General features: G+C 37.2%; 1 protein-coding gene across 3 annotated transcripts in view; it reads right to left on the bottom strand.

Moving 5' to 3' along the window:
* Window positions 1–19,481, bottom strand: part of ARHGAP29 (Rho GTPase activating protein 29) — an 81,531-nt gene that overhangs the window by 58,396 nt on the left and 3,654 nt on the right. Inside the window, exons 1-2 of one of the 3 annotated variants that reach the window (XM_055585068.1) lie at window positions 10,563–10,732; window positions 4,634–4,870 (exon numbers count right to left, since the gene is read on the bottom strand). In XM_055585068.1, the coding sequence (XP_055441043.1) occupies window positions 4,634–4,838 (205 nt within the window). In that variant the 5' untranslated portion in view covers window positions 4,839–4,870; window positions 10,563–10,732. Of the gene's footprint in view, window positions 1–4,633; window positions 4,871–10,562; window positions 10,733–19,481 lie in introns of those variants that run through there. The other 2 variants (XM_055585066.1, XM_055585067.1) reach the window with 2 other exon arrangements.

The raw sequence follows: 19,481 nt of genomic DNA, 5'->3' as shown, positions 1-19,481 counted from the left end.
TTCATTAACATCACATTTAAGAAAGTTATCATAAAATTCACATTAAAAAACCCAATAAATTGGTGGGAGCCAGATGTCCTCTAAAATGTGTTATATAGTTTGAATACAAATACTTAGCTGTCTTCTTCAGCTCTGAACTGTCAATATTCTGAACAATGTAGAATTTCCAACTCCAATCAATTTTTAAATCAGAATTATAATATCAATAGCATCTGGTATAAGTACCTCATTTTTAACAAAGTATTAAATGACTTAAGCCATATTCCAAAACTAGTCAATAGCAGAACTGGGTCTAGAACCTAGATTGTGTGATTCTCTTTCCTGAGCTCTTTCTGCCATCCCTTATTACGAATCTCACCAACTTGTATAAACTGCTTAGAAAGTGATCTGCTGGTTCAAATCAAATAACTGCATGAAAGCTACACATCCCAAAGGCAATTTAAGGAAGGGGAATTCAAATGAATTCCAAGAATTCCTATTTCTAGGTAAAATTTTGCGAAAATAACAACTTTTTCTAGGTTTTCTTTTCAGGCTATAAAAATATAAAATACTTATAGCTCAAAAATTCATCTCAATATTCCAGAGATTGATGAAAACCAAATGTCAATACCACCACTGTCTGACAGAAATCTCTGTGAAGAAGAAGTGAAGAAGTGAAGTCACTCAGTCGTGTCCGACACTTTGTGACCCCATGGACTGTAGCCCACCAGGCTCCTCCGTCCATAGGATTCTCCAGGCAAGAGTACTGGAGTGGGTTGCCATTTCCTTCTCCAGGGGATATTCCCAACCCAGGGATCGAACCCAGGTCTCCCGCATTGCGGGCAAACGCTTTAACGTCTGAGCCACCGGAGAAATCTCTGTAATGATGGTAATTTTTATATCGTCACCATTCAAAATGGTAGCAACTAAGCAGAGATGGGTAATAAGCACTTGAAGCAGTTACTGCAACTGAGGAGCTGAATTTTAAATTCTAATTAAATTTAAACAGCCATATGTCTAGAGGCTACCATACTGGGTAAGTCAATATAAATACCACATGAAATAGAATGAAATGAAAACTGAGCAGTGTCTTTATAGCATCATGCTGCTGCTGCTGCTGCTGCTGCTAAGTCGTTTCAGTCGTGTCCAACCCTGTGTGACCCCACAGACGGCAGCCCACGAGGCTCCCCCGTCCCTGGGATTCTCAAGGCAAGAACACTGGAGTGGGTTGCCATTTCCTTCTACAATGCGTGAAAGTGAAGTCACTCAGTCGTGTCCGACTCTTAGCGACCCCATGGACTGCAGCCTACCAGGCTCCTCCGTCCATGGAATTCTCCAGGCAAGAGTACTGGAGTGGGGTGCCATTGCCTTCTCTGTAATAGTATCATACTGCCATGTAAAACAGCTAATAAAGCATGAGCAAAGGTCACACCATTCTACATTCATGACCTCTAGGTTCCAAATGAAATAGTAGTTATTAATCAGCAATCAGAGGTTGATGAAATCACATAATTTAAATTACACATACAACTTGTCTATGAAATGGGCTAAACCCTGCCTTTGTGGGGACTGTGTGATTACTGTTTGCATGTGAAACTACTCTGTAAAATGTAAAGCATCATATACAATTATAATAATCTCTATAACTAGTTCAAGGAAAGGGAAATGTAGATACAAAACCTATCACAAAGCTATTACTTTACACCACTGCTTCATGACAGGTAAAGTACATAAAGAAAATGGTATGCAGACAACACCAAAGGTGATTTGCATACCCACAGCTACATTCTTAAAAGACAACTTTTTAGCTTTTTCATAGCCAACCAACATGAATTGAAAGGTAATAAACAATATAAAAAATGTGGCATCCCTCCTCTTGAGGAGGCAAAAGACAAAACAGTGGCAAAGCCACCAATCAAATACTGACAATGGTCTCTTCACTCCAAAAGAAAAATATGAAACAGCTCTTTGCTGTCTGGCCAGTTTACAACTATACAGAACAGCAGGAGTCCAGGGAAATTTCTCAGTGCTCAGAGACAAAAGCGTGACCTATGTCTATGTCCACTAACATATGTATATTAAACCACCTTAGACAGCTACAGAATTTAAACTTTTTACCTGCTTTCCTGAAGATTATATCTCATGTGATTTTTGCAATAATTCTATTAACTAAATAGCATGACACTCTAACAAGCTGAAAATCATGATCGAAATTAAACATTTTATTACGTGGCATTTGTCATTTATAATGAGGTTGATTTATACTGTTTATACATACTCCTTTAAGGAAAACAACAAACAAAAAGGTTCTATCAATTCAAATAAACTAAAGAATATATTTCCAGATTTTGATAACAACAACACAAAGACAGAGAAAATAAATTCTTGCTAAATCCAAAATTTATTTTGAGATGGCATACATAAATCCTTTTAACTCTGACTAAAGAATCAAGCATTAAAATCAATCCAAAGATAAACTAATGGAAACTCTCTGGCCACTGCTTACTAATGAGAGCTGGTTACCCAAAAGATGGTCTTTTGCATTAATTTACTAACCGTAAATGGAAAACTTTTTTACTATTAGCAATACACTCAAGTTCTAAATTTTGAAGTACTAGTTTTCTTATTTAAAGAACATCCTTACATATTTTTAACATTACATTTATGTAAAAAATATATTTCCATATACATCTTTTTACCTCAAAAGGTAGTTTCCTTTTCCTATCTTATTACCAATTTCCTCTTTTCTTCTTACTTAGGATCAACTTTCAATCCTCTTCCTTCCTAATGAACTGTCTATTCACAAATTTAAAACTCATTAAAAAAATTTATGGATATAAGGAGTGGGTCCAACTTGTTTTAAATTACCATCATTTAAAATCTGTGAAACAAGGGATAAACATGTGAGATAAAGATTCCAAATGATGTAAAATTTCCTATGGAAAACAAAAACAAATAGATACTCTAACTAAAACTCTTATTTATATTAGTGAAACCTATTTTAATTGATACATTAAATAAAATCAGATTTTACCTTAAATGATTTGCCAATTAATATAAATTGAGTTAAAAGTTAACCCAGTTACATCAAAAAGATAAAATTTTACTATATGTAAATTAAAAAAAAACCCAGTTAAGAACAAACCTTTATTACACAGCTATGCTTTTTTAAATAAATGGCAGATGTGTCATTTTAATAATGAATCTGTTACTGGTATAATGCTTAATGTATTTAGAATATCTTTCCACAATAACAAAGTAACTTTATTAGCATTTAATTATCCGAAGTTAGACTTCAAAATCAAGCTATTTTTTTTTAAATCAAGCTATTAAAATGAACAGAAATGTAGGTAAATTCTTTTCTAAAAACATATATCTAGTCTCAAAAGAATGACTTACATGATTGTCATTTAAGGATAAATCCAATACTAAAATTTTGAGGCTACAATTCAAGTCCAGGTATTTTGGGCATTTCAAATGGAAAATTACAGGTAGGTTAGAAATAAACTCTTAAAAGCAGTATTTATGACAAACAAAAGGCATGGTTTTTTAGTTTCTATTTTTCAGAATGCATATCAGAAAATGAGTATCTAACTTATATTCACAGAAAATATTTACTGAAATCTTATGTCTATGAAACCCCAGAAGGTCACATATAAATAACCAGGAAACTTCATTTTCTACATCCAGACATACCTTTATGAATATGGACTGAACTGCTACTTATTACAAAAGAATATCAGTTGTATGATTATTAATTGCCATCAAAATTAGATATAAAAGAGGCACAGAAAGTTGAAAGACAGGTACTAAGATCAAGTCAGGGAGTACAGATGTATATAGCTCTTTCTTTTAGGACAATCAAGTCTCAGGCTCTAGTATCCATTTCTAACTAGACAAAAAATAAATTCTGTGACTCTCTTTTGAGGACGAGAACAGCAAAACAGAATTAAGTTTGACTTCTGAGGAAAAAATTCACTCAAATCAGTGATTTTAGACTGTTTCAAGAACAATATAGAAAACTGAATCTGCTGAGTTGCTTCAGTCGTGTCCAACTCTGTGTGACCCCATAGACGGCAGCCCACCAGACTCCCCCATCCCTGGGATTCTCCAGGCAAGAACACTGGAGTGGGTTGCCATTTCCTTCTCCAATGCATCAAAGTGAAAAGTGAAAGTGAAGTTGCTCAGTCGTGTCCGACTCTAGCAACCCCATGGACTGCAGCCTACCAGGCTCCTCTGTCCATGGGATTTTCCAGGCAAGAGTACTGGAGTAGGGTGCCATTGCCTTCTCCGAACTGAATCTAGGCAGATGTATTAACAATGTAAATTAAAAATATTAGTGTGCTTATTACAGACCAAACAGTGCATTGCTACCATTAACAAGAGGGTTAAAATTCCAAATATCTAAAAATCTCCCATATCAAATGGGTCTTTTTCCCTCACTTCCCAAGCTTTCTACTACGTATTGCACTGTATCTGATTATAACATAGTTTACACTGGAAACATCAAACATTTGGCAAAACACATATAAAATAGCTAAAGCAGAATACTCTGCTTCTACTACTGTGTACATTCTTATATGCAAGCAAGGCTGGCATTTACGATATTACAAACCATCCAGTAAGAAGGCTAAGGGAAAGAGAGTCAACAAACCTGAAAGAATAGCTTCCTTCAAATACAGTAACATATGGGAGAACTTCCTGATGTCATTCACCAACTCCTTGATGTAATCAGGATCCAAAATGGCGTTGGAATTTATGGACTTGAGCCCCATCTCAGAAGTTGTAACATCAGTTGAGAGCTGGCCTGTTGACAAAACACGTTTTTTCTTTGTCTTTTTCTGTTTGTAAGCAATCATCCTTTCACATAACAGTCAAAAAAATGGAATTCCTTAAGTGGGAGAGAAAAAAAGAGAGATGCAAATATTTCATTAACCAAGGTACATTATAACACCAGGTTTTCACAAACAGCTCAAAGCCTGCCTCAATATTTAAAATTCAATACTTAAAAAAACAACAAACTCTGTATTACTAATATAGCAACTTCCATTTATTAAGTGCCAATAATCTTGACAAGTCTATGATATGCAGATTCTCAATTCCCAAGTTAGGAAAGTGATTTGGAGGTTAAATGATTTGTCTAAGCTCTCAACTGATAAATGATGAATTGGTACTTAAAACCACATCTGCCTTGTGACCAAAATCTATGCTCTTAATAAACTTCCTCTTAATACCTAGGGCACAGAATTTTTTAAGCTATAAAAGTTGTTCTGAAATGTCACTTAGTGGAAGAACATATTCTCCCACTATGACCTCACCTTCAAAAATGAAGGTGAAATATGAGCTTTGAAAATAGAAAGGCCTGTTTTCAAAGTCTCCCTTCCATCATTCCTATGTTTTACCTGACAAACTGTTAATCATCTCTTCTGGGCTTCCCTAGTGGCTCAGATGGTAAAGCGTCTGTCTGCAGTGCAGGAGACCCAGGTTCAATCTCTGGGTTGGGAAGATCTCCTGGAGAAGGAAATGGCAGCCCACTCCAGGACTCTTGCCTAGAAAATCCCATGGATGCAGAAGCCTGGTAGGCTACAGTCCTTGGGGTCGCAAAGAGTCAGACACAACTGACAACTTTGGTGAAGTGTTAGTCGCTCAAGCATGTCTGACTCTTTGTGACCCCATGAACTAAACAACAATACACATACACACTCTGGATTATCACTTTTCATCAAGAATACTTCTCTGTTGAAATTAAGTTCTAAGCATGTCCACAAATCTGACACACTGTTGTTACTCAGTCACTCAGTCGTGTCCGCCTCTTTGCTACCCCATGGACTGCAGCACACAGGCTCCCCTGTCCTTTACCATCTCCCGGAGCTTATTCAAACTCATGTCCTTTGAGTCAATGACGACACACTTGGACTGAACAAATAAATATATGATCACTGGAGCAATATTTTTGGTAATTTCATGGTGATATAATAAAAACACAATCTTTGTTATGACAAAGACTGAGATTTGAATCCTAGCTGAACACTTAGTAACCTGCACAATTTGGTTATAGGCTGTGTGAAGATTAAAAGGGAACATAAAAATTAAAAGACTTCATTTAAAACACCTAAACCGGGCACACAGTTGGAACTCAAGGAAAACCTTACTATGTTTCTGCTTCATCCTTACATTTTATCTTCCTGGAATTAAAAGTCCTAACTTTGTTTATATCTCTTGAAATCAAAAAAGAAATGACTCGAGGAATTATATTAGCTCAAGCATTATCATTGAAATATTTACCAAATGTTTTGTCTTGGATATTTGGATACTCTGAAAATGGTAGAGTGACTAAGGATTTCTGTGAAATTTACAGTAGAAAGTTTTATGGAATATTCATTTCTGGGTTACATGTAAGATATAAAATTGTACCATTTACTCTTTACTATACATTGCCCAACTCCATAGATTACCGCACCCCACCCCCGCCCCGCCCCAGCCATCCACAGTTTTTTACTCTATCTAATTCTATCTCTACTACCACACTAGCTGAATAACCATGATTTCTTGTCTGAGCTACTGCTACTAATTTCCTAATGATTTCTCCACATTCATTCTTGTTCATTCCATAGATAGTATCTCATTACAAAGGTATTCATTTTCAAAACATGAATCTCATCATGTTATTTCTCTGTTTAAAACTCTTCCAAAGGACAATGAGAAGCTATCGTGCATTACAAGGTTCAACATGAGATCTGCCTCCTATCTATTTCTGCAATGTCATCTGAAGTCAAATTCCTACTCAACACTCTCAGCACTCTGGCCACCCACACACCTCTTTCTCATTTTTTCAATAATATTTGTTTACCATGACTTGTAGAGAAAATAATTTTCTATCAGGAGCTAGTATACATATTAAGTATGTTTGTGTATGGTGTATGCATGCAGGAATACATAAACATAAAACAGATACTGGCTAAGGAGCCAGGTGATGTTTTCTTACTCAGATGTTTTCTTTCCTGTTCCATTTCGTTTTTTAAAATGCCAGTTGTAACCCATCAAATTGCTCTGAGACTTACTATGGATTTTGTCCCTACAACCTGAAAAACACCAACTGTTGGACTCAACAGGGTCTTGTCTATATACAGTTCTATTTGCCTGGACTATTCTTCCTCTTTGTTTACTCATTCTGATCTCAGTTCAAAGAAGCCTTCCTGGACCTCCCCTGCCTCATAACCACCACCGCCACCAAACTAGAACAGAATTTCCTGTTGGATGCTTTATAGCATCTTATCCTTTCCATCACTGCACTTATCCAAGTTCCCATAGATGATTCATGTTTCCCTATCCAGACTATAATCTCAAGGCAATCATGACCAATGTTTGCTAACCATGTGTTTGTTCTCTGCTTATAGCAGAATGAGAGATGAAAAACTCAAAACTATCTGAATAAGTAATGATTTTGCAGGATGAATAATGAACAATAATGAATAAGCAATTTATAATGAATGTATAAACTTTATAATTTTACAAAATTTTAATTAATTTTCATAGAAATAAAATGGTTAACTCTGGTTTGTTTCAGTGTCTTGAATGGAAAATAGAAATTGTTTTTAAAAATCTGTCTCTAAAATAGTATCTTTCAAAAAAAGAAAAGCATATAAAGTTGAGTAAAGGCAAGGGTATATAAGACTGAAATCAAAGGTGGATTTCTATTACTGTTCCTCTACTTCTGATTATTAAATAAGGTGTCCTGACACTTCTTTAATAACATTTAAAAGTCCTTTATTCAATATTGTTATCCTCAAATCATTTCTGGAAATGCAATTTCTACATTTACTCTAGTTTCAAACCTATCTAACATTAATTCTTAAATGTGTAAATAACTTCTAAAATGAACTTAGGACAATTTAGGGGGCACTATTATACCTAAGTCTCCCCTCCAACAAAAACAAAACAACACTCAAGTGTCTTGTTTGGGCAGCTCTTTTACAAACCATTAATTTAGAAGACTATTTGCCTAATTTATCACTTTTGCAGCTTACTTAGTAAAGCCACTGTGATTAATTTTGATGGCTTTTAGTTTAGTATATTAGAAAACTGGTCATTGTCACTGGTAAAAAGATGGTTATAAGTTTTAAAGCGTATGTCACAAGCTTCAAATAAAACAAATCACCACCTCAGTAAAACTATTTTACTTCAACTGTCAAATTAGTAACTCAAAGTTATAGAGTGTTTCAAAAATGCTTGAACATTTTTAGTCAAGACTATCTGTAAACAAACAAAAATGATGGGGATGTGAGGAGTCAGCATTATGATGAGTAATGTACTACACTTTATTTTTACTATATACACTTTACTACTTTTCATATTTCAAACTAAAAAAAGGAAACAATACAGTTGAAAAAATGTTAATATAAAGTTAATCCATACTTTCACAAAACTGAACTATGATGAAGCGACTTAGCAAGCAAGCAATGAGAAAGTTTGGAGGATATACACTTTCCAAGATCATCCACATTACTTTCTCATGTCCCAAAATGAACCTCTAGTTGGTGGGAACATAAAATGTAGTTACCAGATACTGTAACTGTAAACTTAATTACATGAGATAATAATACGGAAAGCACACTTAGCACAACACTTGGTTCATCATGAAGGTGCAATAACTATTAGCCATTATCATTAGCAGTGCTTTACTGCAGGAGACTGTAGACATAGGTAAGTAATGAACAACATGTGGCTTCATTACAATATATCTGTAAACTGTGACCATGAAATATAGGACTGGAAACAATTCCAGAAACGTCACTGACTTTGTGGAAGCCTACTAAATATGACTTCCAAGTGAAGTTTGAACTGGGCAAACAGATTGTTGAGCAAAATATTTGTGAAACTCTTCTAATTCTCTTGCATTTCTTCCAACTCAAAGTCATCAATATAAAAAAACACATATTATCCACTTCACAAAGAACTGTGTAGCAAAGAGAAAACTACTGTGCAAAACTACTTTCTCTGTATGTTCCAAATTCTAAGTAATATGTGCATCAGAAATGTGAACACTAACTTCTGGTAGCCTGGAATGTGTCTTTTCCAAGACTTCAGTAGACTGCGTTTATCAAATGTTCTTGCCTCATGTTCCTCCACCCCAAATGTCTCCTTACAGAAGTATTTTCATTTTAGGCACCGGGCTGCCTAATTGAAAAGTGAAACAACTTCAAATATCTGTATTTAATTCCCAACCTTACCATTTCTACCTCAGGAAAAATTGCTATATATTTTAGAAATCTGCTATTTCGACACAATTTCTGATTGGTAAGAATCTTAGAGATGTTAAAAAAAAAAAAAAAATCAGGAAAATTCACCCTGGAGGTCTTTTTAAATGCACTCCTCACTAAAAGAGAAGAGGGGAATGTTGAAAACTTTTATCAGTAATATGCAAATAATTAATTTCTAAAGGAAGGCATGCAATACTCATACACTTCATTCCAGTGCAGTCAGAACTCAGCACGTTTAAAGAAGATGAAGCTGCCCAACCTCCCACGCCTCCAGAATGTCTAGCATTCCTGACGGGAAGGGCTCTCCCTTGACCAGCCAAAACTACCCAAAGCCAAAGACCACATTCCCCATTTCAGCGTTTAAACAGAGTGGGAAAATGGAGCAACCAAAAAGTGTGTCCGGCTTTGATAGCGATGGACAAGAGATACTGTCCAGGAGACGCCTGGAGAAGGTGCACTCAACTCCCGCCTTTAGCAACTAACAATCCTGCTCTCCGAAAAGTTATAAACCCAATTCAGTCTTGAGGAAGACAGTCAAGAAAGATGAACATGGAGACAAGAGGTTCGTGAATTACTACAGCTGCAGTATGAAACGTCTCAGGCTTGAAAATTCAGCCGTCAAAAAGGAAAAAAAAAAAAAAAAAGTCCAGCCCTTAAAACGTCCACAGCAGACCTGGGAAAGACCATTGAGGCTTACGCGGCCTCGGAACGAAAAACCCCTCACTCGGCCCAAAAGACAGAGACGAAAACAATGCAACCACGGAAATCCTAAAATACATCGGGAATGAGACCCAGCTGAAGAGAGGACTGCTGTCAGGGCAGGTGGGGTAGGACGGGGTCAGATCAACTCTGTAGCGATAGACAGCACAGATTCTGGAGCAAACCTGCCTGAGTTGAAGTCACACTGCCAATTACTAGCCTGTGTGTTCTGACACGTTTTTCCCATCTGAAAAATGAGTTAAATAATCGTGGAACTCTCAGGAGGTTAAAATGTGTAGCGCACTTAGGAAACAGCATGCCGAACGTGGGACACGCTAAGTGTTTGCTTTTATTATCTTCTTCATCCGCTCAGGGCCACCGCTCGTGCCCTCCCGGCTCCCCCTCCGCTGCCGCGCCCCTCGTCCCGTCCGACCCCTCCCGGAGGACCAGGAGTCCTGGGCACACCGACCCGGCCCGCCGCCACCGGTCATTAGCGCACCCGCAGTGGCCTCCACTTCCCGCCGCCGCCTGGGCCGCCCGGACCCTAGACGTCAACTCGCCAGTGACCCCAATGCCCTGCCTCGGCCGCGGCAGCTGGAGCGAACGCCGCCATCCGACACTCACCGCGGCGCTTCATCCCGCGTCCCGGGCGCGAACGCCCGCCCGACAATCACGGTCGTCACGGCCGCCGCCGCCGGCCCCATCCCCCACGGCTTTCGGACGCCCGGCCAAAGCCGCCGCCGCCGCCGCCGCCGCGGCCCCTGCAGCTACCGCCACTACCGCCCCAACCCCGGCCGCCCCGCCCCCGGCCTCGCGCCTCCCGCCTCCCGGAGCCCAGCCCATTGGTCCGCCGCCCGGGGGGCGGGGCCGGACGCGGGCGGCAGGTGGGGGCGGCCTCTGGTTCACGCGCCCGGGGTTCCGACGGTCAGCTGCACCTTGGCCGGCTGGCGGTCCTGAGCGCTGCAGGACGTGTTAGCAGCCCCGTGTGGCTTGTGGCAGAACGGGCGGAGGAACCTTAGGAATAGGTCACCTGATGACTACATCTGACAAACGAAAATTTCTTGGATGAACAATATACATTTTTTTATGAGGTACTTCTTTTGACGACCTTGTCCCTCTCTCTCCAACTCTTAAGAAAACAAAAACACGATCCAAAGCAGGTAAAAGTGTAACACAAGCCTGACTCCTTTTCAGAAAAATAAACTTCCTCAAAACCAACTAACTACTCTACCCTCTGTACAGGGTCCTATTTCCCACTTAGACCTATAAATTACTTCTATTGCACTTGCAAACTCGCTCGGAATGAGAAAAAATGTCTGAGAAAGATGGAATAACTAAAGAAAGCAGCAGGGGCCGAAAGCACATAGGTTTCCACATCATTCTACTCAGGAAAACAAGCCTTATCAGTTATCTTCATGCTGGAACATTCAGAAAGAACTGAAGAACTGATGGAGAAACAGGACCCATGGGGCGGATAGGGAGGCTAAGCGTAGTGTTGGAGGCAGAGAAAAAAAATGGTCACACGGGGAGAATGCAGAAAAAGACAAGTGAGTGTGAGGAAGAAGAGTAAGCGGAAACTGGGGAGAGAGGCAAAACCAAGGAAGACAGAAACAAGTGAGGGCAGAAAGAAGATAATGAGAAAAAAAAGAGAAAGGAGCGACCACCTACTTCCAGAAACAGAAAAAGGAAGTGAGCATGATAGAGCCAACAAGTGAGGTAGCAAGACAGGGAGAAAATACTCACTGGCAAAGGGAAGAGGAACACCTCTCATATCTTTGAACTCTTACTAAAAACAATGTTGGGGAAATAAAGCAAATTTGGCCCTCAGGTGCTACTTTATAAAAGATAAATCTGAAAACGCTCAGCTCCTTGGTTACTTTAGCTCCACGCTGGAATTTTCAGATTCAACTTACACAAATTTACCCTTCAAACTTCAAAAACAACAGTATCAAGGACATGCCATAGATACTAAGGAAACCCTAAATCCAAACTCTCCTAACCACACTTAAAAAGAACAACGCACCATGGACTCTCACCATGGAAACTGATGATGCCCTGAACTGAAACAAACTAATGAGAGGTCAGGGATCCCAGGCCAAAAGGGGGCTGGAGCACTGCAACCCTAATTAAATCCTAAGAAAAGGTTTGGGGAAGAAATATAAGAAAGTTACTCAATCTCAAACACTCTTTTATATCTATTTTTAAATACCTGTATATTAGCATAGAGAAGGAAATGGCAACCCACTCCAATATTCTTACCTGGGAAAGGCTAGAGTCTGGAGGGCTAGTCTATGGAGTCACAAAAAGTCAGACACAACTTAGGGACTAAACAATAATACATGGTTGCAAAATATGGATCATATTTAATATAATGCTTTTTACTTAAAAAATAAAATACCTGTATATTAATAATTTTGTACTCTCTTACTCCATTAATCACCACTCCCTTAATAAAGGGGATTGTGTTCCTTATTAAAGTTAAACTGACAATGTTGTGCATGAGGTCCTCATGTGTGAGGTAGAAGCGGTGGTGTGAAAAGACAGAAAGGAGCACATGGGAGGGGGGGAGAGGAAAAACACCATGAGAGATGTGGGAGGGTGAGAAACAATCGTGGAGAGGAGAGAAAGAAGACCAAGAAAGATTCAGGGACAAGTTAAGGCAGAGAAAATAAGATGGAGACAGAACAGGGAAGACAGAAAGAGAAAGAGAAATAGGGGGACTACCCACTAACAAGAAAAGGAAGAAAGACACTTCTCACACCCAAACAATTCTGGGCAAGTGATCCTAATTAAGCCCCTAGGTTGTTACTGGAAAAGAAAAATATGAGAACCTCAGGCTCCTCAATTACTTGGGCTCTACTATCATTTTGCAGATTTAATTTTTGAAAACTTACCCATTAAACTTTAAACATAACTGTGTCAAGATAAAAAGTACTAACAATGCTAGGGACATCTAACAATCAAATGTTCCTTCAAATCCTACTGGAAGAGAATGATGTACCACAGACACTCATCATGGAAACCACTGAGGACTAAACTGAAGGACATCAATGGAGAAGAGAGGAAAGCATTCTAAAGCCATGGAAGGTAGAGGCAAGGTAACCCTCAGAGAGCTCAACAGAGGAAAGTCCGCCCGCTGGATCTGCTCTGGGTTAACCTCAAGACCCTTCCCACCAGATCTACCTTTAAACCATATCAAAACAGCCAACTATTGTGCACAGAACCAACAGAGTGGCTCCTCAAAGAATACTGGATGATTAACTTATAAGTACTGTTATCTGAGGGAAATTTTGAGAAGTCTCTCAATCCCAATCCTCCTCTTAAATCTTTTTAAAAAATGTATTAATTATCTGTCATCTTTTCTACTCTTTTTCCTTAGTAAGGAGGAACAGGGTATTTGGAAACATTAGTGAAAACTGTAGTTCACTTTTAAATTAAAGGGGTTATTTTATTAATTCTCCCTAATTTACATTTTGTTTAAAGAAATTTTATGTCACACAAGTGAGTTTCCAGTATGAAAAAGTACACTATTAAAACCTTTCTGCAACTCCAAAATTTTTGGTTTATAATTAAATCATAAACCATTTAAAAAAAGAAAAAGTAAAACCATCTGTATATCTATCATAGAAGTCCAATATCTTAAAATTGTTTTTACCATTTTACATTATTATTGTCTCAAGTATTTTTCTCTTCTAAAACAGAAATTCTTATCCTCTGTGATGTTACTTTTCTGTCACTCTGAGAAACTTCAACTTCCATACTGTTAAAATCTTTTCCATGTGTTCTCTGCAGTGTTAACATTTATAAGTATTCCTATTTTTGCTGGGTAGGGATCTTCATATTCCTGAAATTGATTCTGTAGCTACGTAGCATACTTTTCATAATAGAACTTTGTTCCAAAAACATTTTACAGTGTCTGTAGACACCTTTGGTTCTCACAACTGGGAAGGAATCGTACTGACATCTGGTGAATAGAGGCCAAGGATGCCGCTACGCATCCTGCCTGCGCAAGAGAGCACCTCTCAACCCTCCTCCCTCCACCCCAGCAGAGAATTACCTAGCCCCAAATGGCCAAAAACTGTCAAGACTGAGAAACTCTGCTCTAGATCCAATTACCACTTTATAAGCAATACAGAAGACAAAAGAATATGTTAAATTACATCACAGGATGCACTCAGTAAAGTCTAGACTGTGCACCATTTTATAGAGCAAACAACAGTTTCTTAAACAAATAAACTGCACTAAAATGATGAAAAAAAAATTTCCAGATTTTAAAAAAGTCTTAAAATTTTGACTACATCAATGCAGGAATAACTGAGATCAGATTTGCCCTTCCACTATATTATTTTTATACATCAGACTATAAACAGCACAGGACCATGATCCTGGAGAGATGGAATCACTAACAAATGAGGTGATCCCTACAAGTCACCCCAACTTTCTGCCTGGAGGCACATTCTAGACCATGGAACAGAAGGAGGAAGCCAAACAGAGTGTGGTGCTCTTGCTGAGGAAAGAGCAATCATAGCTCTGGAATTAGTACAACAGAGTACCAGAGAGGAAGAAGGTAGGCAGAGAAAGAGCTCCAGTAATCTGCATAGGCAACTCCTTAATTTTCTTGCTGAATTCAAAGCTGTATATGTATAGGGTGAATCCCCACAAGGATGGACAAAGAATTTCCAAGGAGCTGTAGCTGAACAATTTCCAGGGCTCTCACAAGGCTAGGAGACCTCTGAGTTTTCATCAGCCAGAGCACAGAGATCTATGGAATACTTAAGGAGAGATCCCAGAAGGACATGTGTTAGTAGTACATGAAGACCAGCCCTAATAAAATAATATTCTAGACTCACCTCAAATGAAGCTTCAACACAAGCCTCATTTTGTAAATTTCTTTAAAAAAAAAATACTGACATTTAAAACAAATATAATAGCAATCTGTGTGGCATTTACAATATATGTAGAATAGCAAAAAGTATCACAATAACAAAAACTAAGGGAGGAAGGAAATGCAAGTAAGGTTCTTACACTATATGTGAAATAGCATATTATTATTTGAAAGTATATTATAATAAATTTAAAATGTATATTAAATCTTCAGAGGTACAGTTAATAAGCCAACAGTAGTTATAAATAGAATTTCAAAAAATTGGTCAATCCAAAAGAAGGCAGAACAAGAGGAAAAGAAACAAAGAACAGATGAGAAAAATTAAAGACAAACAGCAAGACGATAGGCTTAAACCCAATCATATCAATAATTACATTAAATATAAATTCTCTAAACACCCCTATAAAAAGGCAGCACTGGTCAAATTGGACAACTGGACAATCTCCAAAAAAGTTAGACTCAATTACATACTGACTTCCCAGGTGGCACTAGTGGTAAAGAACCTACCTGAAAATGTAGGAGACATAACAGACATGGGTTCCATCCCTGGGTGGGGAAGATCCCCTGGAGAAGGGCATGGCAACCTGCCTGAAGAATACCAGAGAGGAGTCTGGCAGGCTACAATCCATAGGATTGCAAAGAGTCAGACATGACTGAAGTAACTTAGCACACACACACAATTACAAACTGCCTGTAAGAAACACGTAAATTATGAAAGACACAAGTAGGTTGAAAGTAAAACATCACAAAAAGATACACCAAGTAAATACTAATCATAAGAAAGCAGAAGCAGTTTTTAATCAGATAAGGATAAACAGTAACATTTTATAACAGTAAGAGTCAATTCATCTTAAAGACATGATCTTAAAGTGTATGCACCTAAAAATAGAGATTCAGAATATGTAAGACAAAACTTGACAGAAATGTAAGGAAAATAGATAAATTCCAATGATGGTTAAGATTTCAATAATCCTCTCTCATTAACTGATAGGATAATAAGAGAAAATCTGTAAGGATATAGAAAATTTAAACAATACTATCAATCAACTTGACTTGCCTGACACACATTTATAGAAAATTCTACCCAATGACAGAATACACAGTCTTTTCAAATACACATAAAATATTCACTAAGATATATGTAGGACCATACAGCAAGTCCCAATAAATTTAAGAGAACTGAAATCATACAGTGTATGTTCTCTGACCCAAACAAAATTAAATATAGAATAACAGTAGGAAAATCACAAATATTTGGAAATTTAAAAATATATTTTTAAATAATCCATGGGTCACATTTTCACAAGGCAAATTTGAAAACAGTTTGAACTGAATAAAAATGAAAACACAATATTTCAAAATGGGTAAGTTACACAGTAAAAGCAGTAGTTAGAGAAATACACTGTTTTAGATACCTTATTAAAAAGAAAGGAGGGTCCATATGCAGCAACATGGATGGATCTAGAGATTGTCATACTGAGTAAAGTCAGACAGAGGAGAATTATCTTATGACATCCCCTATATGCAGAATCTAAAAAGAAATTATACAAATGAACTTATTTACAAAACAAAATCAGACTCACAGAGAACAAACATGGTTGCCAAGGGGGAAGGATGGGGGGGAAGAGATAGGGAGCTTGGGATCCACATGTGCACACTGCTATATTTAAAATGGATATTAACAAGGTCCTACTGTATAGCACATGGCACTCTGCTCAGTGTTATGTGGTGGGCTAGGTGGGAGGAGAGTCTGGGGGAGAATGGATACATGTATTTGTATGGCTAAGTCTCTCTGCTGTCCACCTGAAACTATCACAACATTGTTAACTGGCTATATGCCAATATAAAATAAAAAGGTTTCTAAAAATAAATAAAATACTTGAACAATGAAAAAGAAAGGAGGATCTAAAATCAATGATTTAAGCTTTTACTTCAAGCTATAAAGCAAAGAGCAAATTGAACAGCAAGTAAGTAAAACAAAGGAAATAATGGTAAGAGTAGAAATCAGTGATTTCTTTATTTTCTTGGGCTCCAAAATCACTGTGGATGGCGACTGCAGCCATGAAATTAAAAGACGCTTGGTCCTTGGAAGAAAAGCAATGACAAACCTAGACAGCATATTAAAAAACAGAGACATTACTTTGCCAACAAAGGTTAACAGTCAAAGCTAGGGTCACAAAGAGTCGGACACGACAGAGCAACTGAACGACAACAACAAAGAAATCAATGATATGGAAGACAGGTAACAGAGAAAAACCAATGTAACTGAAAGTTGGTTCTTTGAAAAGATCGATTAAATAGATATATATCTTGCTGAACTGATTAAAAAATAAAGTGAGAAAACACAAATTACTAATATCATGAATGAAATAATCAGTACAGACCCTACAGATGTTAAAAGGGAAATGAGACTATTACAAACTTTGCCAAGAAATTCAACTCTGATAAAATGGAAAAATTTCTTCAAAGACACAAATAACCAGATCTAACACACAAAATAGAAAATTTGGGGTAACTTTATATGTACTTCAAAAAATGGATTCATAATTTAAAATATCTCACAAAGAAAACTGCAGACCCAGATGGCCTCACTAATGAAATCTATTGAACTAGATAAAATAGTCCTACAGAAACTCTCAAAAAATAGAAGAGATGGAAAACCTCCCAACTCATTTTATAAGGTCAGTATTACTCTGATACTGAAAGCAGACAAATATATTACAAGAAAACTACAGATCAAATTTCCTAATACAGTATTAGCAAGTCAAACCCAACAATATTTAAAAGAAATAACATGTTTGTCTCAAGAATCAAGCTTGGTTTAATAGTCAATAGACAAAAAAAATGTGATTATCTTAATAAATGCAGAAAAAGCATTTGACAAAATTTTGCAAACTTTCATGATTAAAGCAGTCAGCAAAGTAGTAGAATAGAAAGGAATTTTTTCAACCTTTTAAGAGGCATCTACAAAAAATCTACAGTTAACATCTTGGTCAATAATGAAAGACTATCTATGTTTTCCACTTTAAGATTAGGATCAATATTGTTACTGGGCTTCCCTGGTGGCTCAGATGGTAAAGAATCTGAGTCTGCAATGCAGGAGACCTGGGTTCAATGTCTGGGTCAGGAAGATCCCCTGGAGATGGGAATGGCTACCCACTCCAGTGTTCTTGCCTGGAGAATTCCATGAACAAAGGAGCCTGGCAGGCTACAGTCCAGGGAGTCGCAAAGGGTTGGACATGACTGAGGAACTAACACACACTATTGTTACTGAAGGTCTTAGTACAAGAGAACAAGAGAAAAAAATAAAACACATTCAGATTGAAAAGGAAGAAGTAAAACACTTCATTAAAAATTGATATGTTTGTATACCTCAAAAACTCTAAGAAACCTACAAATGAGTTACTGCAACTAATAAATGAATTTAGCAAGGCCACAGAAAATAGGGTCAATATATTACAATTTTATTTCTAAATACTAGGAACAAACAATTGGACAGTGATGTCTTAGAAACAAATACCATTTATAATAACATCAGAAAATCAGATTTTTTAGGAATAAATTTAACAAAATATGTCTAAAATCCTAAATTTAAAACTATAAAACTTTAGTGGCAAGAAATTAAAGAAGTGAATCAATCAGTAGATATGCCATGCTCATTGACTGGAAGACTCAAAACTGTTGAAGACTTTCATTTCCCCCAAAGTGATGTGTGGTTTCAAGCAATCCCAAACAAAATCTTTCCTAGGTTTTTGCAGAAATTGATAGGCTGACTCTGAAATGTATATAATATGTAAAAAATCTAAGCAGCCAAAAAATTTTTGAAAAAAGAACAGATTTGGAAGATCCATAATGTCTGATTTTAAGATTTACTATAGAGTTACAGTTGTCAAAACAATATGATATTATTACAGAGAGTGAAACAGATCAACAGAATAGTCTAGAAATAGACCTACATATTTTCAAAAGGTGCTAAAGTAATTCAATAGGGGGAAAGGTGTTCTTTTCAATAAATGGTACTGAAATAACTTGATAGCCATATGAGAAAAAAATGATCCTTACTTCAGAGCATACCCTAAAGTTAACTCAACATGTATCATAAACCTAAATACATTATCTAAAACTATCAATCTTTTAAATACTGGAGCTGGAAGAGGCAACTGCATATTTTTATTTAAAAAAATTATGGGGGGACACAGCCATACCAGCTGTTCATGTACTGTCAATAGCTTCTTTTGCCCTACAACAGCAAAGTTGAGTGGTTGAGGTACTGTAGCCTGTAAGCCTAAAATATTTATGATCTGGTCCTTTAAGAATATGTTTGAGGATCTATATTCTAAGAAAACTTGGATAGAAAACCTAGGGAACAATTTCTTAGACACAAAAAGCAAGAACCATTAAACAAACAAACAAACAAACAACTGGTTAACTAAACTTCACTGAAATGTAAAGCTTCTGCTATTTGAAAGACAACTGTTAAGCCCACAATTCGGGAGGAAATACATGACAAAGGACTTGTATCCAAATTACATCAAGAACTCTTAGCTCAATAATAAAACAAACAGCACAAGAAATTAATTAGTAAAAGATCTGAACAGATACTTCAAAAAAGAAGATACACAACTGGGCAGTAAGCACATGAAATAGTGCTCAACATC

Source organism: Bubalus kerabau, chromosome 6 (assembly GCF_029407905.1).
Source record: "Bubalus kerabau isolate K-KA32 ecotype Philippines breed swamp buffalo chromosome 6, PCC_UOA_SB_1v2, whole genome shotgun sequence".
In the NCBI taxonomy this organism is placed as follows: Eukaryota; Metazoa; Chordata; class Mammalia; order Artiodactyla; family Bovidae; genus Bubalus; species Bubalus kerabau.
Note: the sequence above shows the minus strand (reverse complement) of the source record. Positions and strands in the feature narration are given on the sequence as shown.